This window comes from Pteronotus mesoamericanus, unplaced genomic scaffold (assembly GCF_021234165.1).
Source record: "Pteronotus mesoamericanus isolate MK-2021 breed Mesoamerican mustached bat unplaced genomic scaffold, CSHL_Meso_final contig_65, whole genome shotgun sequence".
NCBI lineage: Eukaryota > Metazoa > Chordata > Mammalia > Chiroptera > Mormoopidae > Pteronotus > Pteronotus mesoamericanus.
The window spans coordinates 4,990,733-5,017,665 of record NW_026555228.1 but is presented as its reverse complement, the minus strand read 5'-3'; the positions used below and the strand labels follow the sequence as shown (position 1 = coordinate 5,017,665).

General features: G+C 42.0%; 1 protein-coding gene across 5 annotated transcripts in view; it reads left to right on the top strand.

The window, feature by feature from the left end:
• Nucleotides 1-26,933, top strand: part of GPM6B (glycoprotein M6B) — a 139,266-nt gene that overhangs the window by 92,050 nt on the left and 20,283 nt on the right. The window contains exons 1-2 of one of the 5 annotated variants that reach the window (XM_054581072.1): nucleotides 9,689-10,214; nucleotides 17,260-17,379. The exons of 1 other annotated variant lie outside the window; for it this stretch is intronic. In XM_054581072.1, the coding sequence (XP_054437047.1) occupies nucleotides 10,154-10,214; nucleotides 17,260-17,379 (181 nt within the window). In that variant the 5' untranslated portion in view covers nucleotides 9,689-10,153. Of the gene's footprint in view, nucleotides 1-9,688; nucleotides 10,215-17,259; nucleotides 17,380-26,933 lie in introns of those variants that run through there. 3 more of the 5 variants (XM_054581073.1, XM_054581069.1, XM_054581071.1) reach the window with 3 other exon arrangements.

The following is a 26,933-nucleotide window of genomic DNA, read 5'->3' as shown; positions in this document are numbered from 1 at the left end:
GTAACATGGATGAAATACGGTAACAAATGAACCCTTCTCAATGCCAGACAGGTTGCCCTCTTAACCTCCATTTCACTACCACCTCTTGTAAGTTGAACTTCCTTAAATCTTGGATCAACTTCTCCTTTCCCCCCATTTCCTCTTTCCACACTCCCACTTCAGAAGGAGAAGTCTTCCATCCTCCTACCCGCAGCTGGCCCACCACCCCTTCTGTGATCTCAATGTGTCATTTATCCACCTTCACTTGCATCTTCTTCAATTTCTCTTTCAACTGCCGCCTTCTTTTTAGCATAAAACATTTTGGGACTCTCTTCCTTACCATGTTGCCCTCTTCTTCAATCTGCCTGCATCTTTCTCTCTCACCTTCCCCTCACTGTCAAAGTTCTTTAGAAAGTTGGCTGCCCCTGCTTCTTCTTCATTTCCCAGTCCTTCAGTAGCTCCCCTCTGAATTGGGTTCTATTCTAATCTTTCTACTGATGCTCGCAGGAAAATTGGAACTTTCCATTCCAGTGAACTTCTGCCAAGTCCTTGCCTTCTGACTACCTTGACTGTGGGCTACCTCCCCCTTTTCAAAATTCCCTCCTCCCCTGTAACAGGGTCCCATCCTGGATCTCCCCCAATGTCCTGCGCATCCTTTCAGAGTAGTTATTTCATTAGGGATGCCCAAACTGGGTGGCTCCCTCAAGGCTTTCTCCTTTGTATCATCTCCCTTGGCATCTCACCCACTCCCATGATGACGATTGTCTCCTCTCTGCCAGTAACACTCAACTCGTCATTTCCAAACTGCCCAGACTGTGCAGCTGCACAGACATGGCCCACGTGGCTCCAAACTTGATAGTCTTCCTCGCTAACTCTCCTCACCCATTGTGGGTTGAATTGTGTCCCCCAGAAAAATATGTTGAAGCCCTAACATCTGGTACCTGTGAATGTACCCTTGTTTGGAAATAGAGTCCTTATAGATATAAACCATTTAAGATAAGACCACACTCAATAAGGATAGGCCATAGTCCAATATGACTAGTGTTCTTAGAAGATGAGACCTGGACACACAAAGAGAATGACATGTGATGACAGAGGCAGAGATTGGAATGATGTATCTACAAACTAAGTATTGCCGGTAACTGTAAGAAGCTGGAAGAGTCGAGGAAGGATGCTCCCCTAGAGTCTTCAGAGACATTATGGCCCTGCTGAAACTTTTACTTTAGACTTCTAGCACCCAGAGCTTTGAGGGAATAATTGCTGTTGTTTAAAGCCTCCCAGTTTGCAGTACTTAGTTATGGCAGCCCTAGGAAACTAACACATCATCTGATCTTCCCAAGTATTCCCTACAGCATTCACCATCCTTTTAGGGATCCGAGCTAACATCTTGGAATCAACTCCCATCCCAGAATCAACCCGGAAGCTGCTCTCCCTCACCTTGATGCCTCATTTTTCATTTCTGCCTTGACTGCATATAGTGGCTCCATCTCCTTGCCAGTTGACCGTGGTCACCTAGACTGTGGCCTATCTGGTCTCCTATCCATCCGTCAAACTGGCCTCTATAACTTTTATAAAACAGCTCTGATTATGGCTGTGTATTGGAGTTACATGGGGAGGTTTTAAAGCCCTTGTGCCTACTATACACTTCTGACTCTCAGATCTGAATCTCTGTGGATAGGGACCCAGGCATCAGTATTTTCAAAGTTTCCAAAACGAATCCAGTGTGCAGCCAGGCTTGAGAATCATTGGCCAGTCGGCTATCACAGTATCCACAGGAAATGTAGGAAAGAAAAGATAGATATCAGACAGTAGATCTCAACTGAAAGTAATATTGCCCACCAGGAGGCATTTGGCAATGTCGGAGACATTTTTTTTTTTTTGTCAGAACTAGGGTAGAGCTACTGGCATCCAGTGAATACAGACCAGAGATGCTGTTAAACATCCTCCAATACACAAGACAGCCCCCGTGTCTAAGAATTATCCAGCCCCAGGTGTCACTCCTTCTGAGGTTGCACATCACTGGTTTAAGAGATGGGAGAGAAGCAGCAATGCTGACCTTGACTTTGAAACAGACAGATATAGTCCACACCCATGAGGAAATGCACACTCTGTCTCATGGCACAGTACTACTTGGGGTGTGTGCCCATTCATCAGTCTGGTATGTTGAAACTTTTCATGTCACACCTGTTTCCATCATGACTCAGGGGTGTCCCACCTTTTGGCGTCTCTGGGCCACACTGGAAGAAGAGTTGTCTTGGGCCATACATTAAAAACACAAACATTAATAAAGACTGAGCAAAAAAGGTTTTAGTAAACTTACGATTTTCTGTTGGGCCACATTCATAACCATCCTGGACCGCATTTGGCCAGTGGGCTGCAGGTTGAACACCCCTGATTGTAAAGACTCAGCCTGCTCCTGCCAAATGTATTGTCTTGCTCTCCTTTTGATAATGAGGCTTAGTGCCATTTTTGCCAGAAAAGAAAGGTTCATCACCCTTCGAGTTGCTTTTGCCAAATGCAACAATCACTATTTTGGTGGCTCCCGCAGTTCCTAATGAGGACACGGCCTGTTGTTAAATGAACAGCGGATTAGATTGGGAAGAGACTGGCTAACAGAGGCTTTCTGTGTGCTCATTGTTAGAGATATTAGCCAGTTTTGTGACAGTGGCCTGCCTGGGAACCACCTCTACCATTAAAGAGAAACACTAATGATGATGGCTTATGCTTACAGAGCTTTGCAATTAATAAGAGTTTTCATATACATCATCCAATTTGGCTTGTCATTTCAGCTCTTTAACTTTATGTGGTGTTATTTCCTATAAAGGAAAGTGTAACAAATATAGAGGAGGTATTGAGGAAATACATCAACAAAGAGAATAAGAGTATGGCATCAAAAGGCATTAAAAACCCATGTTGAATGTAAAATTGGAAGTTTCAGTTCTGGCTGGGTAGCTCAGTTGGTTAGAGCATTATCCTGACTCACCAAGGTTGTGGGTTCAATCCCTGGTCAGGGCACATACAAGAATCAACCAATGGATGCATGAATATGTGGAACAACAAAACTCTTTCTTACTCTCCCTCTCTCCCTCTCTCTCACTCTGCCTCTCTCTCAAATCAATAAGTAAAAATAAATAAATTTTATTCCGATAATGGGAGACAAGGCTTTGCCAAATTGATAAAGTTTTGCGAAGATCTAATTATGGAAAGGACCCAGTCACATTCTAAATTTCTGGCTCTATGCTATATTTCTAGTTTCTTAATTAATGCAAAATTTTGAATCCAGCACAGTTCTTAACATTTTGAATATTACTGATACTTTATTTAAAAGAGTGCATTTTCTGCTTTAAATGTAAGATTTCAGAATTCTTGCATTTTAATTCTATTGTCTTCAAGGGCTCAGATATTTGCTGCTAGAATGCATTTTTAATTTTGAGTAATGTGAGGATAGTAGTCACTTAACAATTTCTTTTAAGCCATAATTTATTTAAAATTCATCCATTTGAGCAGGTAAGGGATTTTCAAACTAGAATATGAAGTGAGGTTGTCTTTGGTTTTGGTGTTGTTGCTCTGGATATTGATTTCTTTTGATGGGCAAATGGGAAGAGTTATGCTGGGCATGTGAATTATGTGGGGACATGTGAATGCCTTCCATGCCCCAGAAACATTGTGGGCGGGTAGGTCTCAGGAAACCCTCTGCCTCTGAGTCACCTGTCTCTGTTGGAAGTGGTCTCCACTGATGTCTCCCACAAATGCAGTCTTAGCTCCTTACTTGTAGAGAGATGAAGAAGTTTAAGGAATCTGGAGGGCATGCTCATTCATTGAAAAGGAGGGAACACCCATCACCAGGAGAAAAGAAACAATCCAGAAAGAAGGCCAAGAATGGTAAATGAGGTGAATGGAAAGATGAATGAGGCTCTGCCCCTGGGTACTGAGTAGGAGGCTGGACTTTGAGGAAAAAAATGTTCTATGAAATGTGAAAATTTCAGAGGAATTAGTTTGAAGGAATATGGAAACATCTCTTCTTGGTGATTAATGACTCCCCACGGAGGAGTCATTCAGAGGCCAAAAGAAACCTAAAATATAATTCCAGAAATCTGGAAGGAGTAGATGTTTGACAAACCTTATTGATACCTGTGTGACTATGATAAAGAAACATAGGTAGATGATTGTGCAACTCAATGAATTCCCACTTGACTGAACAATCATAACCATATAATGTAGAATAGTGACTCAATTTTCAGCATGCAATCGGTGCTTAATGAATTGTGGTTGAATGAATGAATGAATGAATGAACGAACGAATGAATCGATCAACCAACCAGGATGATGTCCATAGTGCGTACACAGGATTCTCTCACTTTGGTCTTATTATGTTCAACACTTCCATAAATTATTTAAATCACAGGCATATAAGACACATAAAGCAAATTTACTATACTTAGAGACTGTGATGTAGTGATTTATATTAAGAATCTTCATCCCCATTTCTGGCACAGAGCTCCTAAAACCCTTGGAATTTCCTGAACCTAACCATGGGAGGTGGGTGCAAGTGGAGCCCACAGTGTGATTGCAGGGTTGGAACTTTCAGTCCCTGCTCCCACCTTCAACTCTACCTCCAGGGAAGAGAGAGGGGCTGGAGATCGAGTTCAATCACCAATGGTTGATTTCATCAATCATGCCTATATAATGAATCCTTCATAAAAACCCAAAAGAATGGGGGTTCAGGGAGCCTCCACGATGGTTAAGAAGTGGAGACTTGGGGGAAAAGTTGCTCACTTGGAGATGGCATGGAAGCTCTGCATCCCTTTCCCCATACCTTGTGCTAGCATCTCTTCATCTGGCTATTCACTTGTATCCTTTATATTCTTTATAGTGAACCAGTAGTCTAGTAAGTAAAATATTTCTCTGAGTTCTGTGAGCTGCTCTAGCAAATTAATCAAACCCAAAAATGGATTGTTTGAACCTCTGATCTATAGCCCATGGGTCACAAGTCCAGGTGATAACCAGGACTTGTGACTGGCCTCTGAAGGGTGGGGGCAGAGGCATTCTTGTGGGACTGGGTTGTTACTCTATAAGATCTGATGTTTTCTCCAGGTAGATAGTGTTGGAATTGAGTTGAATGGTAGGACACCCTACTCGTGCTGGGCAATTGCTTGATGGTGTGGGAGACCCCTCCACCATACATACATACAGTGGAATTGGTGACCAGAATTGTTAGAGATAAAATAAACCTGGGAAGGTTATTAATGGAATAGATCGTAGAAGAAAAATCAAGATTAGCTTGACAAGTTGAAAACTGGACCAATAAATACAGGCATAGGCATGAGCCTTATGTATGGATGAGATGAGCGTTTCAATTAGACCACAGGTGCCTGCAATTTTGAGAGTAATGACTGTGAAAAAGCCTAGGAAGTCTTGCTTTTGTCCCATCATTCAACCAAAACTGTTACAGAAATTCCAACGAGTATTTGGTGGTAAAAGGTACTTTATGCGTGTCAGTCCTCATCCTTGCTGCTCCTTCTATAGTAGTATTTGATGCTGTTGGACACTGTTAACTTTATGCCCTTCATGGAACCTTTTTCTAGTTCTGTAATCCCACTTTGGCCTTGTTCCCCTGCTTTTCTGATTTTCCCTGTGTAGTCCTTTTTCATCCTTCCTCTAAAAGCTTTCCTTTACCTTTATACTTAAAGTCAATGTTCCTTAAATTCTAATCTTAGCATATTTGTAATCTATTTCTCTCCCTGGTCGTTCGTTCACCATTAATTTACAATATATTGTTGAGGACCTACTATGTGGTGAGGACTATTCTAGGAGTTGGTAATGCAGCAGAGGACAAAACAAAATTTCTGCCCTTAAGGGGTTTATATTCTTGAGAGGGTAGAGAGAGACAGTGAATAGAGAGATCAGTGCTGAGTCATGGTTAAAGGAAGAGTGAAAATCAAATGCAGGAAAGGGGACTGGGCATTCAGGGGCTATACTTTTCGACAAGAAAGTCAAGGAGGATCCTCCGAGAAGGTGGCATGTGGGCAGAGCTGGACGTCTTACACTCCCAAGGATTCCTCTGCACCAAAGACTCCCCGATCTTTGTCCCCAGGCAGCTCCTCTCCTCCGGAGCCACATTCCTGAATGCCTCCTGGACAGCTCCTGTGGGGTGTCCTGGGGCACCAGGAAGCACACACGCTCATCTCTTCTATCAAGCTGCTGCGTCCTCTTTGGTTCCCCACTTGGATTTATAGCATGACCGTCTCCTCGCTCCCCCTAGCTAGAAACTCCAGGCTCCCCTTCACATCCTTCTCCCTTTCCACTCCTATATATATCCAATCAGATATCATCCAGGTCCTCACTTTTCTCCACGCCACAGTGCAGGCCCTCAGTGTCTCGTGCTTGTACTATTCCAGGAGTCGGGCTCTTCCCCACTCTCTCTGACATTACCAACAGAATGACCTTTCTAAAGCACAGATCCGATGTGTTTTTAAGCTACCCCTCTGCCTCCTGGATTAGCAAGGTGTTCGGCCTAGCTGGTTTCCAACCTACTGGTTCAGCCACCTCCCTTCATTTCCCTCCCACCACCCACTAGCCCCATCACATACCCTGTGCTCTGGACGCTCTGTCAGAGGATCATCTCCCCAGCACTTGGACAATACCCTTTTTTATTGTATTTTTTTATTATCATTTAGTCTCCTACATACACACATAATCGCCACACTGTTGCTTTTCTTTTTTCTTTTTTTTTCTTTTTTAGTTTTTTTCTGGAACACTTTTTCCCTTCCCTACATATTCCTCCTTTACCCTACACTACTCTTACCCGCCCTGTTCTGCCCTGCCCTTCCGTGCCCTTTCCTACTCCTCCCTTCCCTGCCCTTCCTTACCTTTTCCTTCCCTGCCTTTTCTTACTTAGCAGGTTTCTAACCAACTGCCAACTCAACTCTCAGGTTTCCCCAAATTCTCTCCCCCCACCATCTGTTTTATTGTGATACCACAGAGCTTATTCTAGGTAGGATCACCCTGGTTCAGGAGGGTCTCCTTAGTCTGTCTGTTACATGAAGACAGGCACCAACTTTTGTACATGCCTATGCTTATTGTAGATATTAGTACTTGGAGGGTTATTCTGTGCATGTTTACTGAACTGGCCAGGATTCTACAGAAAGTGTGAAAATATATAAGTTGAACCATATGAAACTACTATTCTTCTTAGTATTAGCAATTTTGTATGGTTCAATCTAATACATCTAGTTTATGTCAATATTTGTTATTCCTATTTTGGCTTTAGAAGCATTCTTGCCTTCAGCCCAGATGCCTTAACGTATGTGGCTCAAAGAATTATTTTCAGTTCTGCAAGACATTTCTCATCCTACTCATTCTATGTATCCATATTTTTTTGACCAAAAATGGATGCATACCTGAGAAATGTTATAAATATCTACTCCTCTTACTTGCTAGTAACAATCTTTCTAATATTATTTTTCTGATTCAGATGGTTTATCATAAACATCCAGGAGGCTTTTCAGGATACTTATAAAGTTACAACGGTAATTTTTAGAATTGTCATCCATTGTTTGCCTAATGAAAAGACAATGATGATGTTGTGAATAAGGCAAAAATAATACATTTAATGATACATGGTACATTAAATGATACAAAAATAATACATGGAGTTTTTCAGGGTGAAAGTAGATGAAAATATCAACTGGAGAATTTGTGACTTTTTTGTCCCATGGTTTTGATTTCCATAACTATGACACAGAACTAGAGTTGCCCTTAAATTCGGAATGTCTTCCATATCCTGCCTTCCCCGGTTTGCCAACATTTTAAAATAATATTCTTAAGTCATAGCCAAAAAAATTATTCTATTCTGCAGTTCTATAATTGAATGATTTTGCTAGGTACTTTTAAAATAAAAACCAATAATATAGCTAATCACAATTGTCCCCTTTTGTGCTGAATTGAATTTTGTTTTAGTTTTCTCATTTGAACTGCTGAGAGAGAACAAACCTGTCACAGAGCAACAATTACCATCTTGTTGTCTGCATGCACCTAAGTAGCCACTGCAAAAATGTTTGAGACCATCCTGTTTGGACACATCATCATGTTTTTCTGTGGAGGAAGTTCATTATAAATGAGCCTCTTTTTTTGTTTGTTTGTTTGTTTTTGATTAGTCTCTTTTTTTATCCTCTTTTTAAATTTTTATTGAATTTATTGGGATGACATTGCTTAATAAAATTATAGAGGTTTCAGGTGTACAAATCTCTAATCTATCATCTGTATGTTGTATTGTGTGTTAACCCCTTTGTTCATCACAGCATTGTTTTCAATAGCCAAGATTTGGAAGCAGCCCAAGTGCCCATCAGTAGGTGAGCGGATAAAAAAGCTGTGGTACGTTTACATAATGAATCCCTTTTTGAAAATCTGAAATTTTAGACTGCCATGTTTGTCAGTCCCCTTGCCATGAGACAATAAATTTGTCTTGGGGCCATAATTTAAGGAAATAGTTGATTGTGGGCGAGGTCTTCTAGGACAATGGGTAGGTGAAAAATGAGACGTAAAATTAAAAGAAAATGTTGAAACAGGCTGAACTAGTTTTCAAAATCTTTCTTGGTTTAGCAGGGCCTTAGGTATTGAATGCAGAAGGCTTTGGGGATTATCTAGACCTAATGTGTTAAAAGATCAGGTTGTTAGAGGATTTTGACTCAGGATCTTAACACTTTTTTTTTAAGCGTTCAGCACTTGAGAGAGACTTTTTTGGATAGAGTGGTCTCTGAGTTGTCTTTATGTTTGCTTTTAAGGGGGGTGCTCACCCCCAACCAACTACCAGACTCTGTTCTTTGTCAGGGAACTCTTAGTACTGGTTATCAGTATTTATCCTTGTATTTGATTTGAGTTTCTATAAATTTCTTGATAGGGAAAATGAAGTTAAGTGGGTCAACCAAATGCTCAAAACATGGCACAGCAATTAGGGATGCTTGGAAACATGTGGCTCAACCATGATAAGGCTTATATGCTTGGATGGGAACGTTCAAAGTGTTGGTCCACCGGTATCTAGGTATGCAAGAAGGCTTGTGAAATGAGCAATCAAAATCATTGGTACAATAGCTTTTATGCTGAACTTTTAGAATATTCTTGAAACTACCCTCTTCCCTTTGAGCCAGGGGTTCTAATGAATAAAGCTCCATATAGAAATAACCACATCCAATAAGAAAAAAACACTCTATGGTGGTTTTCATTCCAAGGAACCACCCAAATGTCAGCTAGATATACTTGTAGCATATTATGATTATTTTAAAATAAGGACAGGTATCTCTTTATGAATTGGGCTTGACCTGAAGTTTTTCTTTCTATCACATACGTTAGCCAGAAACCAGGAAATTGGTTCTAATACTGAATTGCTACACTGCTGTCATTATACCCATGTTTGGATTTTCTTCCCTCTTCTGTATTTTTCTTCCATGTATATTTACATTAATCTATCTGCTTAGAGATTGAGTGAAAGACAAATTTGAAAGAAAGCAAATAAAATAGGGACCCTGAGCAAGTCCTTTGACTATATTCTGCCAGGGTCGGGGGTAAAGGAAATCCACGCAGTTGTGATGCCCCATAAAGGGGTCCCACGGAAAAGAAAGGGTTTGCTTATGGAAGACATGCATTCTCCTGAGAGCACACACTTCGCGGCTGGCCAGCGAGCTGAGTCACGTGGTGGGAGGGGGCTCTTTTCTTCTCCGCAAGCCCTCCTCTGATGTCACGAATCTCTTCTCTCCTGGGAGAATTAATTAGCATTCATTGGGCGCAGTTGGCAAGGAGAAGGAAGGGCGCGCGGAGCGTGTGTAGGAGAGCAGGGAGGAAGGGGCCTCGTGCGGAGCGGGTCCTTCCCCCTCCGAGCTGAGCCGCATTGAGATTGGAGGCACAATCGGACACAGAAAGGCTGTTTTATAACTGGGATCCTCGGTGACGTATGGCTGCCTGCTCCTTGGCAGCTGTCTTTATGGACCAGTAGGCAGAGGGGAATTGACGCTGACGAGACTTTTGCATCTTGGAAGGGACTGTAATCTACTGTAGTGAAGAACAGAACCTCTCAATCACACGAGTGTAAATAAGAGACGGAGGGGAGTCCAAAGAAAAGGAAGAGGAGGGGAAAAGTGTGTGTTGGGGGGAGCGGGGAAAAGCATTTTTGGTGGATGGTATGAAGCCAGCCATGGAAACTGCAGCCGAGGAAAATACTGAACAAAGCCAAGAGAGAAAAGGTACCCAGCGCTGACAATAGCCTGTTTAAAGCTTTTCACTGGGGGTGCTGAAAAAGGGGTAGCCCAGTTTTGTGTCTCTTGTAAAATAGCTCAGAAGTAATCCCTATGGCATGGTCTTGCTTTCAGGGTGTTTTTTTTTCCTCCTGTAGCCTGATGTTAAATTAATAGAACAGCCTTTCTGCAACCCATTCCCATTTCAAATCTTCCTACTGAACATGCTATTTCATAGAAGGGTGTCCGCAGCATGTCACCCTGAGGAGCTGGATTGGGGGAAACTGTCTTTTTTTAATTAATGGAATGTCATCCCTTTGATTCTCTATTCTGCATGTTATAGTCCGGGGACATGGGACGCATTGTTCACTGCTCACACCGGGGAGGAACCGGAGGGGCATGCATACTAAATATGCTTTGGTTCCACGCGCGCTGTAGCAGTTCGGGCATTCTCTCATTTTCTAACTGCATACGATTGCTGTTGTGTGTCACGCCCGGGCTAGGGCATGTCATAGCCATTGAAGTTGGAGCTTGAGAGAGGGGGTGTCAGCTCTGTTGCCTGTTGCTGATGGAATCGGGGTGGGGGGTCTTCTGCTCTTTATGACTTGGAGATTTGGAGGGTGAGGGGTGATTGATAAAGGTCCTGTTCCTGAAAGGGAATCTTAGAACATATCACAATTTTGACATATACAATGCTTTTTCTTTTTTTGTAGAAAGAAGTATTGTGTGATAAGAAAGTGGCAGAAAACAGAAGCTAAAATTAATCTTTTCCTAGATAATGACTGATTGCAAGTTTGATACCCCCAGAATTGGCTCAGCTGCTGTTAGGGTACTCGCATCTCTCTGCATGGTAGTGGGTCTCCCTCCCCCAAAGGACCGGATGCTGTAACCGCACTGGCTCCAATATCAAAAGCCACTGTGCGAAGGAAGGTTATTCTTTCTCACGGCCCTGCCTTCCACTGACAGTCACTAAACGGTACTAATTCTCCAGGATGGAGGTTTTACTGATGAATATGTAGGTTGAACGGTGAAATTGCTGATAGTCAACCATTTTACATGACAAAACGGCGATTTCATGTTTTCAACTTAACAGCATTCTGAGGTCGAGGCTCTGCTTGTTTTAAATGAGATTTCTCCTGTACACAATACTTTAGTAACATTGTATCCTAAACAGAGCAATTTTATTTTTAAATGAATTATTTTCAAAGCATGATAAAGTATGCATACTTAAAAATCGCCATTTAAACCGTTTAGGTTATTAATTATTTATAATTCAGTGGCATTAAGTACATACATTTTAAAATTGGTAGTTTAGCTCAATCCCTGCATCAAACCTACTGCCCCTCCCACCCCCCAAAAAGACAGCCAAAAGCCCCCAAACAATGCTGCCCTTCCTTGTATGTATATATTTGAAATGTCCATGAGCGAGCAAATAGTGGTAAGAGAATTTATGAAGCTGAGGAAGTGAGGTGACAGTTTAAAGATTCATTTCCATATTGATCAGAGGCAAAGTTTGAGTATGTGGTCAAGTAACATGGCATTGTTGTGAGGAAGCCTATCCTAGTTGATAGCAGGTTTTTCCTAAAACAGATGACTGCTTAGCACACACTTTTTATTAATGGGGTGCCTGCCAGTGGCAGATAAAACCGCTTTGGTCTCTGCCAAAACATACCTTGCGTTTTTCTCTCCAAAAGCAAGCAAGGGGCGCAGAACCAATATGAAACCCTTAACTACGCAGACGTGCATCTCGTCCTCATTTAGTCTTACAGACCATTATTATTTTTATGTCACATAAATATTATTTACTATCAAATCCCCAGGCCGCCACTACATCCATCAACCATCCATACATGAAAACTTGTTAGCTATGCTTTTAGAGACAAAATTAGAAGCAAGAGATAATTCCTGGAGGAACTTTAAAAATTAGTAAAATTGCTAAGCGCTAGCTAGCTGTTAAGGAATTCAGAAATGCCATGTTAACACAAGCTGCGCTCACATATACAGCACTTGCTGCAGTAAGAATATGGGCCAGGGAGTGTGTTTTCAGTGCTGCCCCAGGGCTGGGATCGCTGTGTGAGCCACCTACCATAAATGCTGGTATGGAGGGCGGCTTCCCTCCTAGTCTTCGTTTAGACTAACAAGTTCATAACCGCACAGGTCAGAACTCACACAGGTATCATCTTTGTCATGTCCTCAGTTCACTCGCCCATTGTCCTTCAAAGCCTAAAACGATAATACATATGTTTGTGGATGTCTGTCATGCCAGTATTCCTTCAGATTTCACTTTCAACTTATACAATATGTGTTTAGTTCATTGACATTACCATTTAAAAATTGACGTAATTGGAGCATGCATTATATAATTCTGGAACAGGTGGGGCTGTTCTTTTTTTTTTTTTTTCCCCTTTAAACCTTCAGCAAGGGATTGAATTTACCAAATTTAATCCTATATATTTTGTCACTTCCTCTAGGTTTTTATGCACATACATTTTCCCCCTCTGTTCCTTCCTTCGTTTTTAATAGTTAGCACTACAGGCAATATCTGTCTCTTCATTCGGGGTGTTATTGCCTAGTAGCTAGTACCCAGAAGCTTCTGGATTAATGGCTTTCGATAAATATTACAGTGTTTATTAAGAATATAAATTAAATTTTGCTTTATTTAACCAACCTCAACTTTTCTAGGTGATGTCACTTCCCAGGAGTTTTAGCAGGACAAAGAAAGCTGTTTCTTTAAATCAGAATGACTTTGTTCTGATTTTTAAAAAATAATCCAAGTCCTTTAAAAAAAAGAAAGCAAATGTGTTTTTGAAACAGTCTCCTAGCTTTTGCCACAGAACACTACTGAATGATCAAAATTTACAGGAAGCATTTAGTAGTTACTCAGGAATTTTTAAGGAAAGCAAGCAGGTTTTCTCAGACACATGTAAGAAATGCCAAATTATTACAAATGACAGCTTTTAAATTGGAAGCATTAAATTAAATCAAAATGTGAGAACTGAGTAACCAGATTCACTGAAATGGAATTAAGTGGAGGAAATGAATGAGAATCAAACAAAATAGATAATGAGACTTAATAATAAAGAATGGAGTTAGGTGGTTTCTATTTATTTCTGTGGATTATTACTTGATGTCAATTCATTTGTGAAAGTCAATGCATCTGGAATTGCTGGGAGTACGGAATCATCGGGTAGAAAAAAATTGAGTCAGTTGCTCTATTGCGTGAAAAAAAATCTAAGTATCTGTGATGAAAATTATTTTTATTACATGTAGGAAATTGGAATCTACTGAAGCAATTATAGTCAGGCTAGTTAAGCTCTTATGAATCATTGCTGAAATAAATTCCAGAATTCTAGGCATCAAATTAAGTTCCTAACCACATAGGAAGAAAAATGTAGTAAATTGGAAATAATGTGTAATTTAAAATAAATTACAGGACATAGTCAAAGTCAGAAAGGAATTCAAATTTTTGGCTTGATTAAAAAAATTAACACATCCATTTAAAAACTTTAATCAAATAGATGTAATTTCTTACATGGTTAGGTTTTGGTTTTGTTTTGGTTTTGGTTTTTTTTGTTTTTTTGGCAAAATGTGTGCACTTTTGGACCCTCTTTTCTTTTTTGTTTAGGAAGAAAATCACTGTTCTAGAATATATGACATGTATGTTAAAAACTGAGAATGACACACTTAACATGTTACACTATTTCTGGTGATCTTTGAATTATTTGATTTTAAGATTTTTATTGATGTTCTCTAACTTGATTATATGAAGATGGCACAGAGAATGTTTTAGATGCAGTTTTTCCCTATAAGAACCTGCCAAGGAGGACATTTGAAGAGAGGGCGTCTGGGGGATAGGCTGTAGAGAAAAGCGTAGCTGGCCAGATGGTGCTGGACATATGTAGTAGGTATGATACAGCTTGCTTTTATTTTCTTTTTTAAAAGAAAACCTAAGTGCGGAGAAGATCTCAGTGAGCCATTTGGTGCATCTCTTACTTTTATATTATTCTTTCCATTAGCATACTTTTCAAGGCTTGGTCTTGCCATTTCATTAGACGAAGAATTCTGACCCAGTTCTGGAAATTTAGATTTGCCTACCTTGAAATTGAGCGGAAATCTTGTATTCAAATTGTAATGTTGAAAATTATACTTCTCTGTTATTTGGAAGTAGAGGTTGATACAGGGGTGTCCAACCTTTTGGCGTGTCTGGGCCACACTGGAAGAAGAAGAGTTTTCTTGGGCCACACATTAAATACACTGTGCCACGTAATTACAAAAAAAAATATCTCATAATGTGTTAAGTAAATTTACAATTTTGTGTTGAGCCACATTCCCAGCCATCCTGGGCTGCATGCAGCCCACGGGCCGTGGGTTGGACACCCATGAATAATCTCAACAACCTGACTTACTAGTCTTGATGTTTCCGAGAGCATATGAAATAGCCAGTTATCCTCAGTTTAGATTTCCCCTCACTGGGACTGGTGATGAATTGGATGATTCCAAAGACACTCTCTTCTTTTTTTCTCCTTGGGACCAAATGTATATCCGCATGCGATGGTTGGCCAGGAACAGGATGGCTGTGGGACAGAGGAAGAAGGTGACACATGCTGGCTTTGAAGAGAGGGAGACTACAGTCCTAGCTCACAAATGTACCTGGTTGTTCCTTCACTCATTTATTCATTTAATAATGTCCTTTGAACCATCATCTTTCCTCTGTCCTCTCAGCTCATGCCATAGGAGTAGGAAGATGCTAACTCATTTTAGGAAACATTACATGTAGTTTAATCTTGGTTTTGATATAATTTTGCTGATAGGTGGCAGATTAAATAGTGGACAACAATGCCAGAGAGAATTTTGATCCTTAGCCAGCCCAGTGATATTTCTCTTCAGAGAACATATAATAAGAGAAAATAATTTCCTAAAAAGTAGATTGATTTGATTAATTGCATTAACTTCTTTATATATTCCAGCCTTAATAGCTATATGCAAATCAAGGATCAGAACACCTCACCTGTGAAGGGACAGAGAGTCAATATTTTAGGCTTTGTGAGCCACACAGTCTCTGTTGTAACTACTGAAGTCTACCATTGTAGCCATAGATGGTATCTAAACAACTGGGTGTGGCTGTGTTCCAATGAAAGTTTACTTACAAAAGCAGGTGGCCATCCTTCATGGCCTCTGCTATAGTCTATAGTGTGGTTATAGTTCTCCTTTCATGTTTTGAATAATAGCTAAATATGAAGGATAAAAAAGAGGACAATAAACAAATAAATAAAAATGAAGGATGACAGATATAGCTTTCAAAGGCCTTGCCTAGTGATTATGGCCTTCCTAGGCAGCTCAGTCCTTGTCACTCAGTTGCTTCCAGTGATAGTTTCCTAGGTGCTAGAGAGTTTAACAGTCTGCAGTTCAGTTATTCAGCCTTGTTACTAAATCACATTATCTAAGAAAATGAAAAAAAAAAGCATACGAGGCATTGTTTTGGTTTGTTTTTCCCTCAATTTGCCATTGTTTGTTGCATACCCACCTTCAGTGATGACCAACCGCAGTTTTTGTCTATGGCCACCAGCCACCATCACTCACCTCGGCCCCAACCTTAATAAATAGCATCTCAGATGTCACTTTTGGCTTCTGCAAGAATATAGATTGGTCTCCTGCCCATCTCTCTCTTCTACTCTCTCAGGGGAGCAGTCACATTCTTCCCTCTGTACGGCAGGATCCTGGGTGTGCGCATGCTCCTGTTTCTTGCCGGATGCCCAGAATGAACATATTAATATACCATTCAAGCTTAGGCTTCTCCTTGCAGTCATGTGACTCCCTTCTAAGTGGCGGGACCCTGTCCTTTTAAACAAAATGTAGACTGTGTTCTTCGAAATTTTGTAAATAATTTTATATTTAACATCTTTATTTAAGTTTGGCTCAAACACATGAAATAGACATGATTTTCTTTTCCTTTATATCTTAAGATTTACTGTCATAAAAAGGCCTTCCCAGAAGTATTGGAAAACCTCCATCCCCTTCCCGCTCCCATCTCCACATCTGCTGGAGTAGTAGTATTTTTATGCTGACTTAAGCATCTCAGGCCTGGCTGCCATGTTGTTCCCAGAAAACACATTAGTGTTGGGCAGTCCGTGGTTTTCATTGTCATTGCCTAGCAGCCTGTGCCTGATTGCCTGCATGTCTGGAGACTTCCCCACCCTGTGAGGAGATGAGGACAGGGAATAGATATATCCTGTGCAGAGAGTGTCCGAATCGCCTGGCTCCGGTGAGGTCAGTGTGCAGGGGGACCCAGGGGCCCATTTCTTGGTCCATGGGGTCTCAGGGCACTCCTTTACATTCAACCAAATATTTATTCAGCGCACATTTGGGGGGCACCTACTGCTTGTTGGGCATGGAGAGAGAAATTTTGTAAAAGGAGGATGACATTTTTCAGATCAAAAGTGAGAGAGCTACATGGAATCCTCTCTTGCTTGAGGTCAATATGGAAGGCTCACAGCCACTTTACCAAGAGGAAATCAGGAATGAGGCCAGTGGACCTTCTTCTGGTTCTTCCACCAGCCCCAACATGCATTTTGACTAGGTTCTGAAGCACTGAGTTTAAGATAAGGTGACAGAGAATACTGCAGATAGCATTAGGAGGAAAGAAGTTTCATCCAGGATTCAGCAGACCATGGGCTTCTTTGCCAGGTTTTCAAGGCTGGAACTGAGTTCCATAATGAAGAACGAGCTTGTGCAGCTACAATAATTACTATAAATATTATCTGCTTAATATGAGCATTCTAAGGGGTGGGAGTGGGGGAGATGGATAAAAGAAAGAAAGGAAAGACCATTTTGGTGATTTTTTGTAAATTGAAATTGAAAAACGAAGGAGCAGATTTCAACACTCTCAATTTATCACGCTGAGTTGATAAGATGGTACTGAAAGATTGCATTCCAAGCGCATACTTTTAAACTCCCCCTTTCCTTGAACTATATGGTAAAAGATTAACTAAAAATGCTGATATAGAATCTTTGCTGGAGATAGAGACACTGACTCTTTGCCACCTGAAATTGGCAGTGAACAGCAGAGCTGAAATGGAAATTGGCAGGTACCACTGGATGTACCCAGGCTCAAAGAACCACCAGTACCATCCCGTGCCAACCCTGGGGGACAGGGCTAGCCCCTTGAGCAGTCCAGGTAAATACAGCCTCGGGGTGAATTCTAATAGCAAGTCAACTGTTATCGTTAATATTATTTGTAATGGTTCTTTCAGATTGGTGATATTTCATGTTTTGCTTAATTCATTAACTTTTCACAGGGGCGTGGGTGGAATTGGCCCTTTAAAAAATTTTTAATCATCTTTCTTTTTCTCTCTTCTCCATTCCACCCCATCTTTCGCCTTTCTCTTCTCCCTCCTCCCCCTTCCCTCACCCTTACCTCTTCTTCTCAAGGGGAGGAGTATACAATGAGCTACACCTTTGGGTTAACCACGTAATTTCCAGTGCCTGAACTGATAATGGTGTGAGGGAGGGTGTCACACATGTCCACCCTGGGACCGAGAACTAGGCCAGGACACTTGAGGAGCCTTGGCTCTGAGTACTGTGAGTGTCCCCAAATTTCTTCCTTGCCCCACTACTGGGCACTACTCTGATGTAACATCAGTCATTGCCTTGAGATGGGAAAGTCAAAGCTCATGAGATGGGAATCGGATAACTGTACCTAATCCCATCAGGTAGGTCCACTGGGTCCGTTTCCGGTTTCCTTGCTCATGAGAACACTGGTCTCTCAGAACTGCTAGGTGCTGGGCCTGGGTGAAATGCGCATGAGTTAATTGGGGGACTCAGAAGGGGAGAATGCTGAGTAATATGTATAGCCACCCACCACATTTCCAAAGTCTGTATGCGTCTTAACATTCAGCTCAGTTAACTAAAATTCAGTGATCTCAAGTTACTTAAAACATGACTATAAAAGGATGGTGGTAGATCAAATAAATACAATAGACTTAAAGTTTTGCTGTGATTTTGTATGAACCCTTAGCATCATTTTTCCCAAATAGTTTCTTACTGTTTCAGGAATACCTCTGAAATGACAATGTAGAATCTACAACTCTAGAAATAACAATCCTGAGGTATAATGCAGTACACGTATTGAACTACAAAGTCATAACACCTGTAATTGATTTAATACATTTTAATTTTACTTTTATTTTGAAACCTAAATTGTACCTTTGGGTTAATTAATATGAAACCTGACTTGGGATTTAGTTCCACATCTTGAGTTATGCATTCCTTCATTCGACATAAGGCTATGAGATGCCAGCTCTGTGTGTATCTGAACAATGCTGGTTAGAAAAGGTGAGCAAGGAGAGACATCACACTTTTGTTTTCAGAGGTCCTTTAAAGAATGGATGCTTCTAGAATCTTGATTCTTTTTTCAAACAATGGCCATGAGACATTACATATTCATATGATGGAGGAATGCTCTTCAGCAATTAAAAGGAGTGAATTACTAACATGCTACAACATGGATGAATCTCAGAAACATTATGCTGAGTGAAAGAAGTCAGTCACAAGAAACCAAATATTGTATGATTCCATTTATATGAAATTTCTAGAATTGGCAAATCCTTGCAGACAGAAAGTAGAGTTGTGTTTGCCACGGGCTTGGGAGATGGGGAGAAGGAGTACAAGGGATATTTTTTGGAGTGATGGAAATGTTTTAAAATCAAATTGTGGTGATGGTCACACAATTCTGTAAATTTCCTCAAAACCATTGAATTGTACACTTAAAACAGGTGAATTTTTTTTATGTAGGTTATCTCATTAAAGCTGTTTTTAAAAAGCACCGTCCTCAAAAAACACCATTAGATGCGTAGTTCAATAAGGCAGAATGAGAGAGAAGAGCATTTGTTAACATAACAAGAAGGTCCCCAAGTTATCAGAAACTATTCTTGAGACAACAGTCTTCATTTTAAAAATGTGTTAGAAGACATCAGGCTAGTTGGAAATCGAGAAAAAACTAAAAAAATCTTTCTTGGGTTGAGTAAACATCAATATCTTATTAGGGGAAAGTCCTCTAGCAATTTCTCTTGACGAGTTTTGTCCACTGGTTGAGCAGTTCCCTCTAAGAGCCTTGGGAAAATGCCTGCTTCTGGCCCTACAACCGAACACCAGAGTGTGGGCATTCTAAGCAGCAGGGCAGCTGAGGAAAAAAAAACAAGGCTCCAATTTCTTTTCTGAAACCTTTGGGGCCAGATTTGTTCCAGAATCCAGAAGAGTTTGGATTTTTGAAAAGCAGCATGGCGCATACACTGTGTGCTACGTGCCATCACCAGCAAGCTGTGGGTGCTCCCGCAAATCCAACACATTAATCTTTGCAGAAAGCCCATGCTGGGGACAGGAAGCCTATAAACAGCCTTTTGTCCATTCAGATCAGGTTTTGACACCAAAAAAGTTTACATCAGAACAAGTTTTGTTGCCAGATGAAATATATCAATCAATAAATAAACGATCCTTAGCTTTTAGAGTTTTAGACTTCTGGAACTGTATGATGAGAAATTATAGAACTCTAATAGTGTCGGGTTACTGGTGACATTTCATGTGAGAATTCCATGAACAAGCAGGCTGTTGTCTGAGGGGGAGAAACAAAAGCACTGAACTTGATTTATAGAATCATCTTCCAAGATCCTGGAATGATCTCTACCTACATATAGTTTTAATTTTTCCTGTGCATTGACAAATCAGGACCACTCCTGCCTGTAGCCAGCTGCAGAGACCTTGCATGTAGGACAGTATAAACAATACAGTGCAGGCCCCCGAGTGAGGGGACCGAACCCAGCCATATTGTCACCTCCCCAGTTGCTTGGAGATTCTGTTGGCTTCTAAATCAATGCGGTTGCCATTCTGTACTTAGATTCGAAACCAGATGGTGTGAGAGAAAAAATAGAGAATTCCATATGGCTCTTGTGTCTTTTTTTTTTTTTTTGCAGTGTTCTCAGTTCCTTTCTAGTGGGGGAGGGGGGAAGAGGTTTTGTGATGCAAGCTGACTGGGAGATCTTTGCCAAAGGAAAATGCTGCTCCCGCCTGTGCAGTTAGTATGGTCCAGACCACCTTCCCCCAGTCCCCCAACTTCCTTAGCCCCCATTGGAAAAGTCCAGTAGCTCCAGTTTACTTTGCCTTGGTCTTCTCAAGTTTGACTTTTTTGGTGTAAGTTCCCAACAGAATTATATTTTTAGGACTTGGATAGTTATTCCATCACCATCTGTTGCTTTTTTTTTTTTCATTTTTAAACTTCTTTACCCAGGTAATACCCACACCTTCTCTAGGCCTACAGGAAATTCCAGGACAGATGGCCACATGGGCAGCCCCAGGTGATGCTGCCTTAGGGTTCCAGGCCTGAGATGGTGGCGTTAGTGAAAGGAGGAATAGTCAATGCGACACCTGCCTTCAATGGACTGTTGTGCTCGCCATGCAGGAAGTATGTGGGGCTACTGTAGATTTTGTTATGCAGGCTTCGGGCTGTAGTATAAGAGCATTTAAATCTCTGTTCCAAGCATGGTCTGCGGACCAGCAGAATTGGCATCGCCTGGAATCTGATTGCAGAGGCAGAGTCTCAGGCCCCGCCCCAAACCTGCAGAGTCTGAATATGCATTTTAACAAGATTTCCAGAAAGTCCTTTACACATTAAAGTTTGAGAAGGACTAATTTAGAGAATGGTGCAGGAGCAAGGAGAGACAGGAAGGAATTGAAGTGAATTCACCCTTGAGATCTTGACCTCTCTTTAGTTTTGGAGAAAACAGAGACTTGCTTAAGGTATTCATTCTGCTTTCCCTCTCTGCCCTCGGACAGGCATACATAAGAATTGCCAGTCATTAATGCACTGGCAGTGACCTTGGTTAGTCTGAAACACAGTGACCTTGCATTCTCTTATCTACTTGTCTGAAACCATGCCTTCTCTCATTCCTTTGTTTAAAATCTCGGTGAGGGAGAGGGGGAGGAGCAGCAAAAGTGGGAAAGGTTTGTTTCTTTGTGGCAAAGAAAGGGCAAGGAGAAAGTAGTTGATGTGAGCTTGGGAGAAATTCTTACCCGTCCCTCATCGGGATCTCTAATATAATCCAATGCCATGCAAGGTGCTGTTATTTAACATAGCCTATAAGCTAATGGGCCAAGAATGGCTATTCATATACTCGTATATCTGTAGTTAAGCATTCACTCTGACAGGTAAGAAGCAGAAAAACCACCCCCTTCACCTTTCACCAATCCCCCCACCCCATCTCCTGAATGCTAAGTGCTCTGGTGCTGGAAGTCCAGAGAGCCCTCTCACGTGTGGCCTGCAATGGGGAATGTGAGGAGAGCATGGGCCATGGCGGTGTTCCACAGGAAGAGAGCTGAGCAGGAAGCCCAAGGGTTGGGACTTCCATTGCCAAGAAGGCATTCCTGAGTAGCCATGGAGGGCCAGGGACCTGGAGTTGGGGGGGACCTGATGGGAGGGGTGTGGGAGGGAGGGACAAGTAAGCATATGTCACGGTTCACTGCTGTGAGTCAGGTCACACTGTTGGCTCTGCCCTGGTGTAACCTAAGAAGACAGGCCCCCCGAAATCTCCAGCCTTTACCCCTCCGGCGCTGGCTAGGCCGAGCCTGGGACCTCTCTCTCTCACTGATCACTTTGTAGAGTGACACCTGTGGCCGTGAGTCCTGGGAAATGCTATGGGGTTTTGGTGTCACTCTCCCCTAACCTGAGCTTGTAAGGCCAACAGCTTTGAGGCCTTTTCAGAAAACACTTGAAATGTATTTCAAGGGGGAAAAAATGCCCTGATCTTTTTGTGTACATTATGGAGCCTTCGTCGTGGTTGGGTGCTTTTATAAATAAAGTTTTATTAGAACCAGCCATGCCCATTCATTTACAGCTTGGCTGGCTGCTTTCCTACTACAACAATAGAATAGAGCAATTACAACCATATGCCCTGCAAATCCAAAAATATTTACTACCTGGCCCTTTACAGAAAAAAAAAAATTGCCAACCCAACTTAGCGCAAATGCATTCTTAGCACACATGGCAAATACAATCTATTTAGGGTAGGGAATACCTAAGAATTTTGCTAGTCACTCAGTTTCCTGAAATCTTCTCTACCTATGAGCCCTCACCTTCTTGTACTCAGGCTCCAGAATCCTTGCTCTGGTGGGGTGGTTGTTGGGGGGGACCCATATCTCACAAGCTTTAGACTAAAGCTCAGCCCTTCTCCAAGGGGTCCCTGGGCTCTTTCTGGGTGCTCAGCCCCTCTGGCCTCTTTCAGGGCTTTCTCTGCATGTTCCTATAATAAACCAAGTCCTGTTACATAGATGTCATGGAGCTGTTTTCATCTACTGTTCCTTTCAGTGTACTTTAGCAAGTTTTATTTTCTGTGACATGTACAAGATTATTTATATTTTAGTCAATGTAATATGGGGGGGGCATTTCTTTAAGTCCTTTTACAAAGTATGGCCCTCTAATGTCCTGAATCAGAATCAGCAAGCATGCTGGGTAAACATTCAGAATTCTCAGGCCCCACCCACCACCTTTGGGGTGGGCCCCAGGAACTGGTATGTTTTAAAACATTCCCGAGGCGATTTAGATGCACGCTGAAGTCTGGCCACCAGTACCATATACATAGAGGATCATAAACTCAGTTAAGAACATGGCTCCTCGTGACAACATCTTTACTAAAGTGTTATTTCAGTTCAAAACACCTTTCTGGAGAACAAGATAAACTTGAAATTCACAGGCAACTTGTACGCATATTTACTATCAAGATGCCCAAAGCCAAATCACCACATCCTTAGCAGATGGTGCTATTGAATTTGAAGCAAGCTCCTCTGGATGTTTTTGTATGGTCGCTGCATCTTTGCATATATCCAAAAACTGCAAAAAGATTCTATTGTAGCTGTAGGCAAACACCAGTGTATTAGTTATCTATTGTTGCATTACAAATTAATCTTAAACTTGGGGTGCTAGTAACAACAACATATATTATCTCAGTTTCTGTAGGTTGGAAGTCTGGGCTCAGCTTCTCTGTCCCTGGGTCTCATTTGAAGGCCCAAGCAGAGAATCATCCACTTCCCATCCTACCCCTGTGGTTGCTGGCAGGACCACGCTCCGCACTAGCTGCTGGCCCAAGACCTCCCTTGGTTCTTTGCCATGTGGCCTTTCCCACAGCTCCCTCATGACATGGCAGCTGGCTTCATCAGAGAGAGCAAGTGAGTGGGCAAGAGAGTGTGCCAGCAAGAAAGAGAGAATGCTAGCTAGCAAGAGAGAAGCTAGTGTCTTGAAACCTAATCAGGGAAGCAAGCCACTAGGTCCGGCCCACCATGGGAGAGGAAGGACACAAGGGTGTGAATCTCAGCAAGTGGGATCATGGCGGGGGGCGGGGGAGGCTTGAGAACAGTGCCTTCCACAAGCTGTATAAATGTTTCCAAGTGGCAATGCATCCTTTGTCCCCATGGAGCGCTGTCTTCTCCCCTTACCTGTCACTAAGTGGGTGCAGCCTGTGGATTCTGCAGCCACAGGCTATAGCCTCCCCGCCCCCCACCACCCCGCCCCACCCAGGTCAATGTAGTGCTCCTGCCTTTTGCTGCCAATCCTTAGTTCCCGAAAGGGATTCGCAACCTTTTCAAATTATTAGTGTCTTTCATAAAAATCAAACTTAAAAGACAGGGGTATTTTTTTTTGAGATATGATTGACACACGTAAACTTCATATATTTAAAGTGGCCTCGTTGATAAGTTTTGACATATGTATGGGCCCAAGCCAGACAGTGACAAGCCCATCAATTCCGAAGTTTCCCCAGGTCCCCCTGCAAGCCCTCCTCTCACCTACCCGCCCAAGCAAGCACCAATTTGCTTTCTGTCTCTCTGGATTAGTTTACATTTTCTGAAATGACCCTTACGAAAATTTGTTCACATAAATTCTCTCGCTTTTTCTTGCCAAGCCATTCCCATAAAATGTTGTATGACATTCACTGCTTAATAGCTCCAAGCTTTGTCTTGATTTTCATCCTTCAGGCCTCCACTGAACACGCCCTGTGCACTTGGGATAAAATTCAAAAAGACCCATTCTGCTACCACCTACAGTAGAAGAGTTTAGTTTGCACCCACTCCAATCCAGCCTACACCGCAGTGCCAGATTAATCTATTAAAAGCATACCTGGGATCCTGTCACTTGACTGTTCACAGGCCTTCCCTCTCTCCTCACTGATGGTACAGTGAAGCCCACAAGCTGGCCGTGAGGAAGGAGGGTGCCCAGGGGGAGTTCAGGGTATGGCCAAGTTTATCAAGGGCACAGGGGCAGTGTCTGGGAAGGAGCCAGAAAGACTGGTGTCCTTGAGAAACTTGGCCACGCCCTGAACTCCCCCCAGGCACCCGTCACCAGGTTAGTCCTGCACGCCTTCTCCCATGCTTTTCCATAGGCCTGAGCTATGGGGTCCTTCTGTTCCTCTAGGCCTGTCTACGCTGCTACTGCCATATACCCTTTCCTTAGCTCCTCATACTAGACTAAGGAGATCTGTCCCTCCCCAGTCCCCATGTCCCTGAGTCATGTTAACATATTTAGGAAAGATAACTATTTTCCAAAACAAAATAAAACATCAGTGAGAAGACTAGTACTGTTTTACATTTTTGCAAACCTCCTTAATATCTGGCTTCATATTAGACAACTGGATCCTTTTATCTGCCTCTACATTCATTCAAAGATATCTTGGGGTATCTACTTTTCATTGAACTATATGAAGGAAACTCAGGGCCTCACAGATATGTAGTTGGAGAAGGGAGGAGTGTTTTAATGGCCTTTTCCTATATTTGTGGAACTCTCCCTGATAATACACCAAAATTCAACAAGTGGTGGTTTCTAAAAGATTATTTGTTACATGGAATCTGAAGCCATATCACTGACATTTTAATCCTCTTTTCCATTAAAAAGTGTTGCTCTATCTTGACTCTGTATTCAAGAATGATTTTGTAACATCACACATGGCTCATTTGAAAAATATTGGTACTCTGAGTTGTGCACATTGTTCATTATTTTCTATCTAAAAAGTCACATTTGTTAATATTATCATGGATTTTATCAAGAAGCCTTGTAAGTATTGGGAAGCTGGCACTTTCCCTATGCCAGTTACAAGTTTTCCAGAATTGATTGGCGACAGATACTATCAATTGTTTTGAAGGAACAAGCTCATTTGGATCATTTTTGAGAAAATCTCTGCCAGATACCGAAGTCTCAATAACTATAGCTTGTCAGCCATTTTTTTTTCAAGAAAAAATGGCATTCCACAAACAAAGGTGCTAGCTTAGCTCGTAACTCAATCACTCAACAACTTTGCCTCAAGACAACATCATGCTTCGGTACCCAGCAGAAGTGCTTTTGCATCCTTCTCATCTGGTCGCACAGAATTTTCAAAGGTGTATACTCAGGGGTTCAGATTTATTAAATTCATCATTTTGTCCTGCATCCAGGATGTTTCTAAGTGAAACTGCCTATTTCGTTTTTACCTTTGTTACTGTGAGTGCCTGGTGGTGAAGCGCACACTGCAGATTGGTCCACTTCGGTGCCACTGCCTGATCTGTGTTAAGCCATTAGGACTTTTACTGTGCAGATGCCCACACAGTGAGTTCAGTAGCATCTTAGTGCTGTTATAAAAAGGGTTGGCCTCGCAGACCTCCTGAAAGAGACTCAGGAGGTCTCTTTCTGGGGCTGCACAGATTCCTCCCTGCCTTGACAAGTCTGTTATCTGCCCTCATGGCTCACTGTGGGGCTGGTGGATTGGCAGAATGGAATCACCACTGGGCAGTGGGTAAAAAATGCACAGTCCTCTCCTCAGACCTGCTTAAGAACCTCCATTTTCACAGGCTCCCCAGGGGATTTATCTGCACACTTTTCCTGTAAAGGATCAGATGGTAAATATCTGTGGCAGCCAGTCAACTCTGCCTTTGTAGCTTGAAAATAGCCATACAACCAACGAATGAGTGTGGCTGTATTCCAGCAAAACTTTATTTATGGACACAGAAATTTGAATTTCACATACTTTTCACGTGTCATGAAATATTATTCTCCTTTGAGGTATATTTTTTCCCATTATTTAGAAATCTATAAAAGCATTCTTGGTTCGCAGGCCACAGGGAGAGCTGTGTATAGCCTGTGGGCCAGTTTCCTGACCCTGCTCTGTAGCGCTTGTTCTTCAGCCTGGGTGCCCACTGAGATCACCTGGGGAGCTTTGTTTTTAAAATAGCAAAACCTCTCATTCCTGCATCCCACTCCGTGAAATGCTAATTTAATTGGTCTGGGGTGAAGTCTGGACATCAGGGCTTTCAAATGATCTCCAGATCATTCTACTGTGAAGCAAAACTTTAGAACTTCTGCTCTATAATATTTTTAAAATAAACTAAAGATTACTTTAACCCTTTTAAAAAATTGTAGGTGTCTCAGATCAGGATTGTACATTGTAACCTTAGAGCAGGGTTTTTTTTTCCACCTGTGGCACTATTGACATTTTGTATCCCATAATTCTTTGGGGGCTGGCTGTCCTGTGGAGCATTTTAGCAGCATCCGTGGCCTCCACCTACCACCTGCCGGCAGCAGCTCCCAGTTGTGCTGACTGAAAATGTCTCCCTCCACGCTGCCCAATGTCCCGGGGCAAAATCATCCCCAGTTCAAAACCACTGATCTAAACCCTGTGGAGTTTTTTGTTCACGCTGCCTCAGGGATTCCCCAATTTGGCTCTA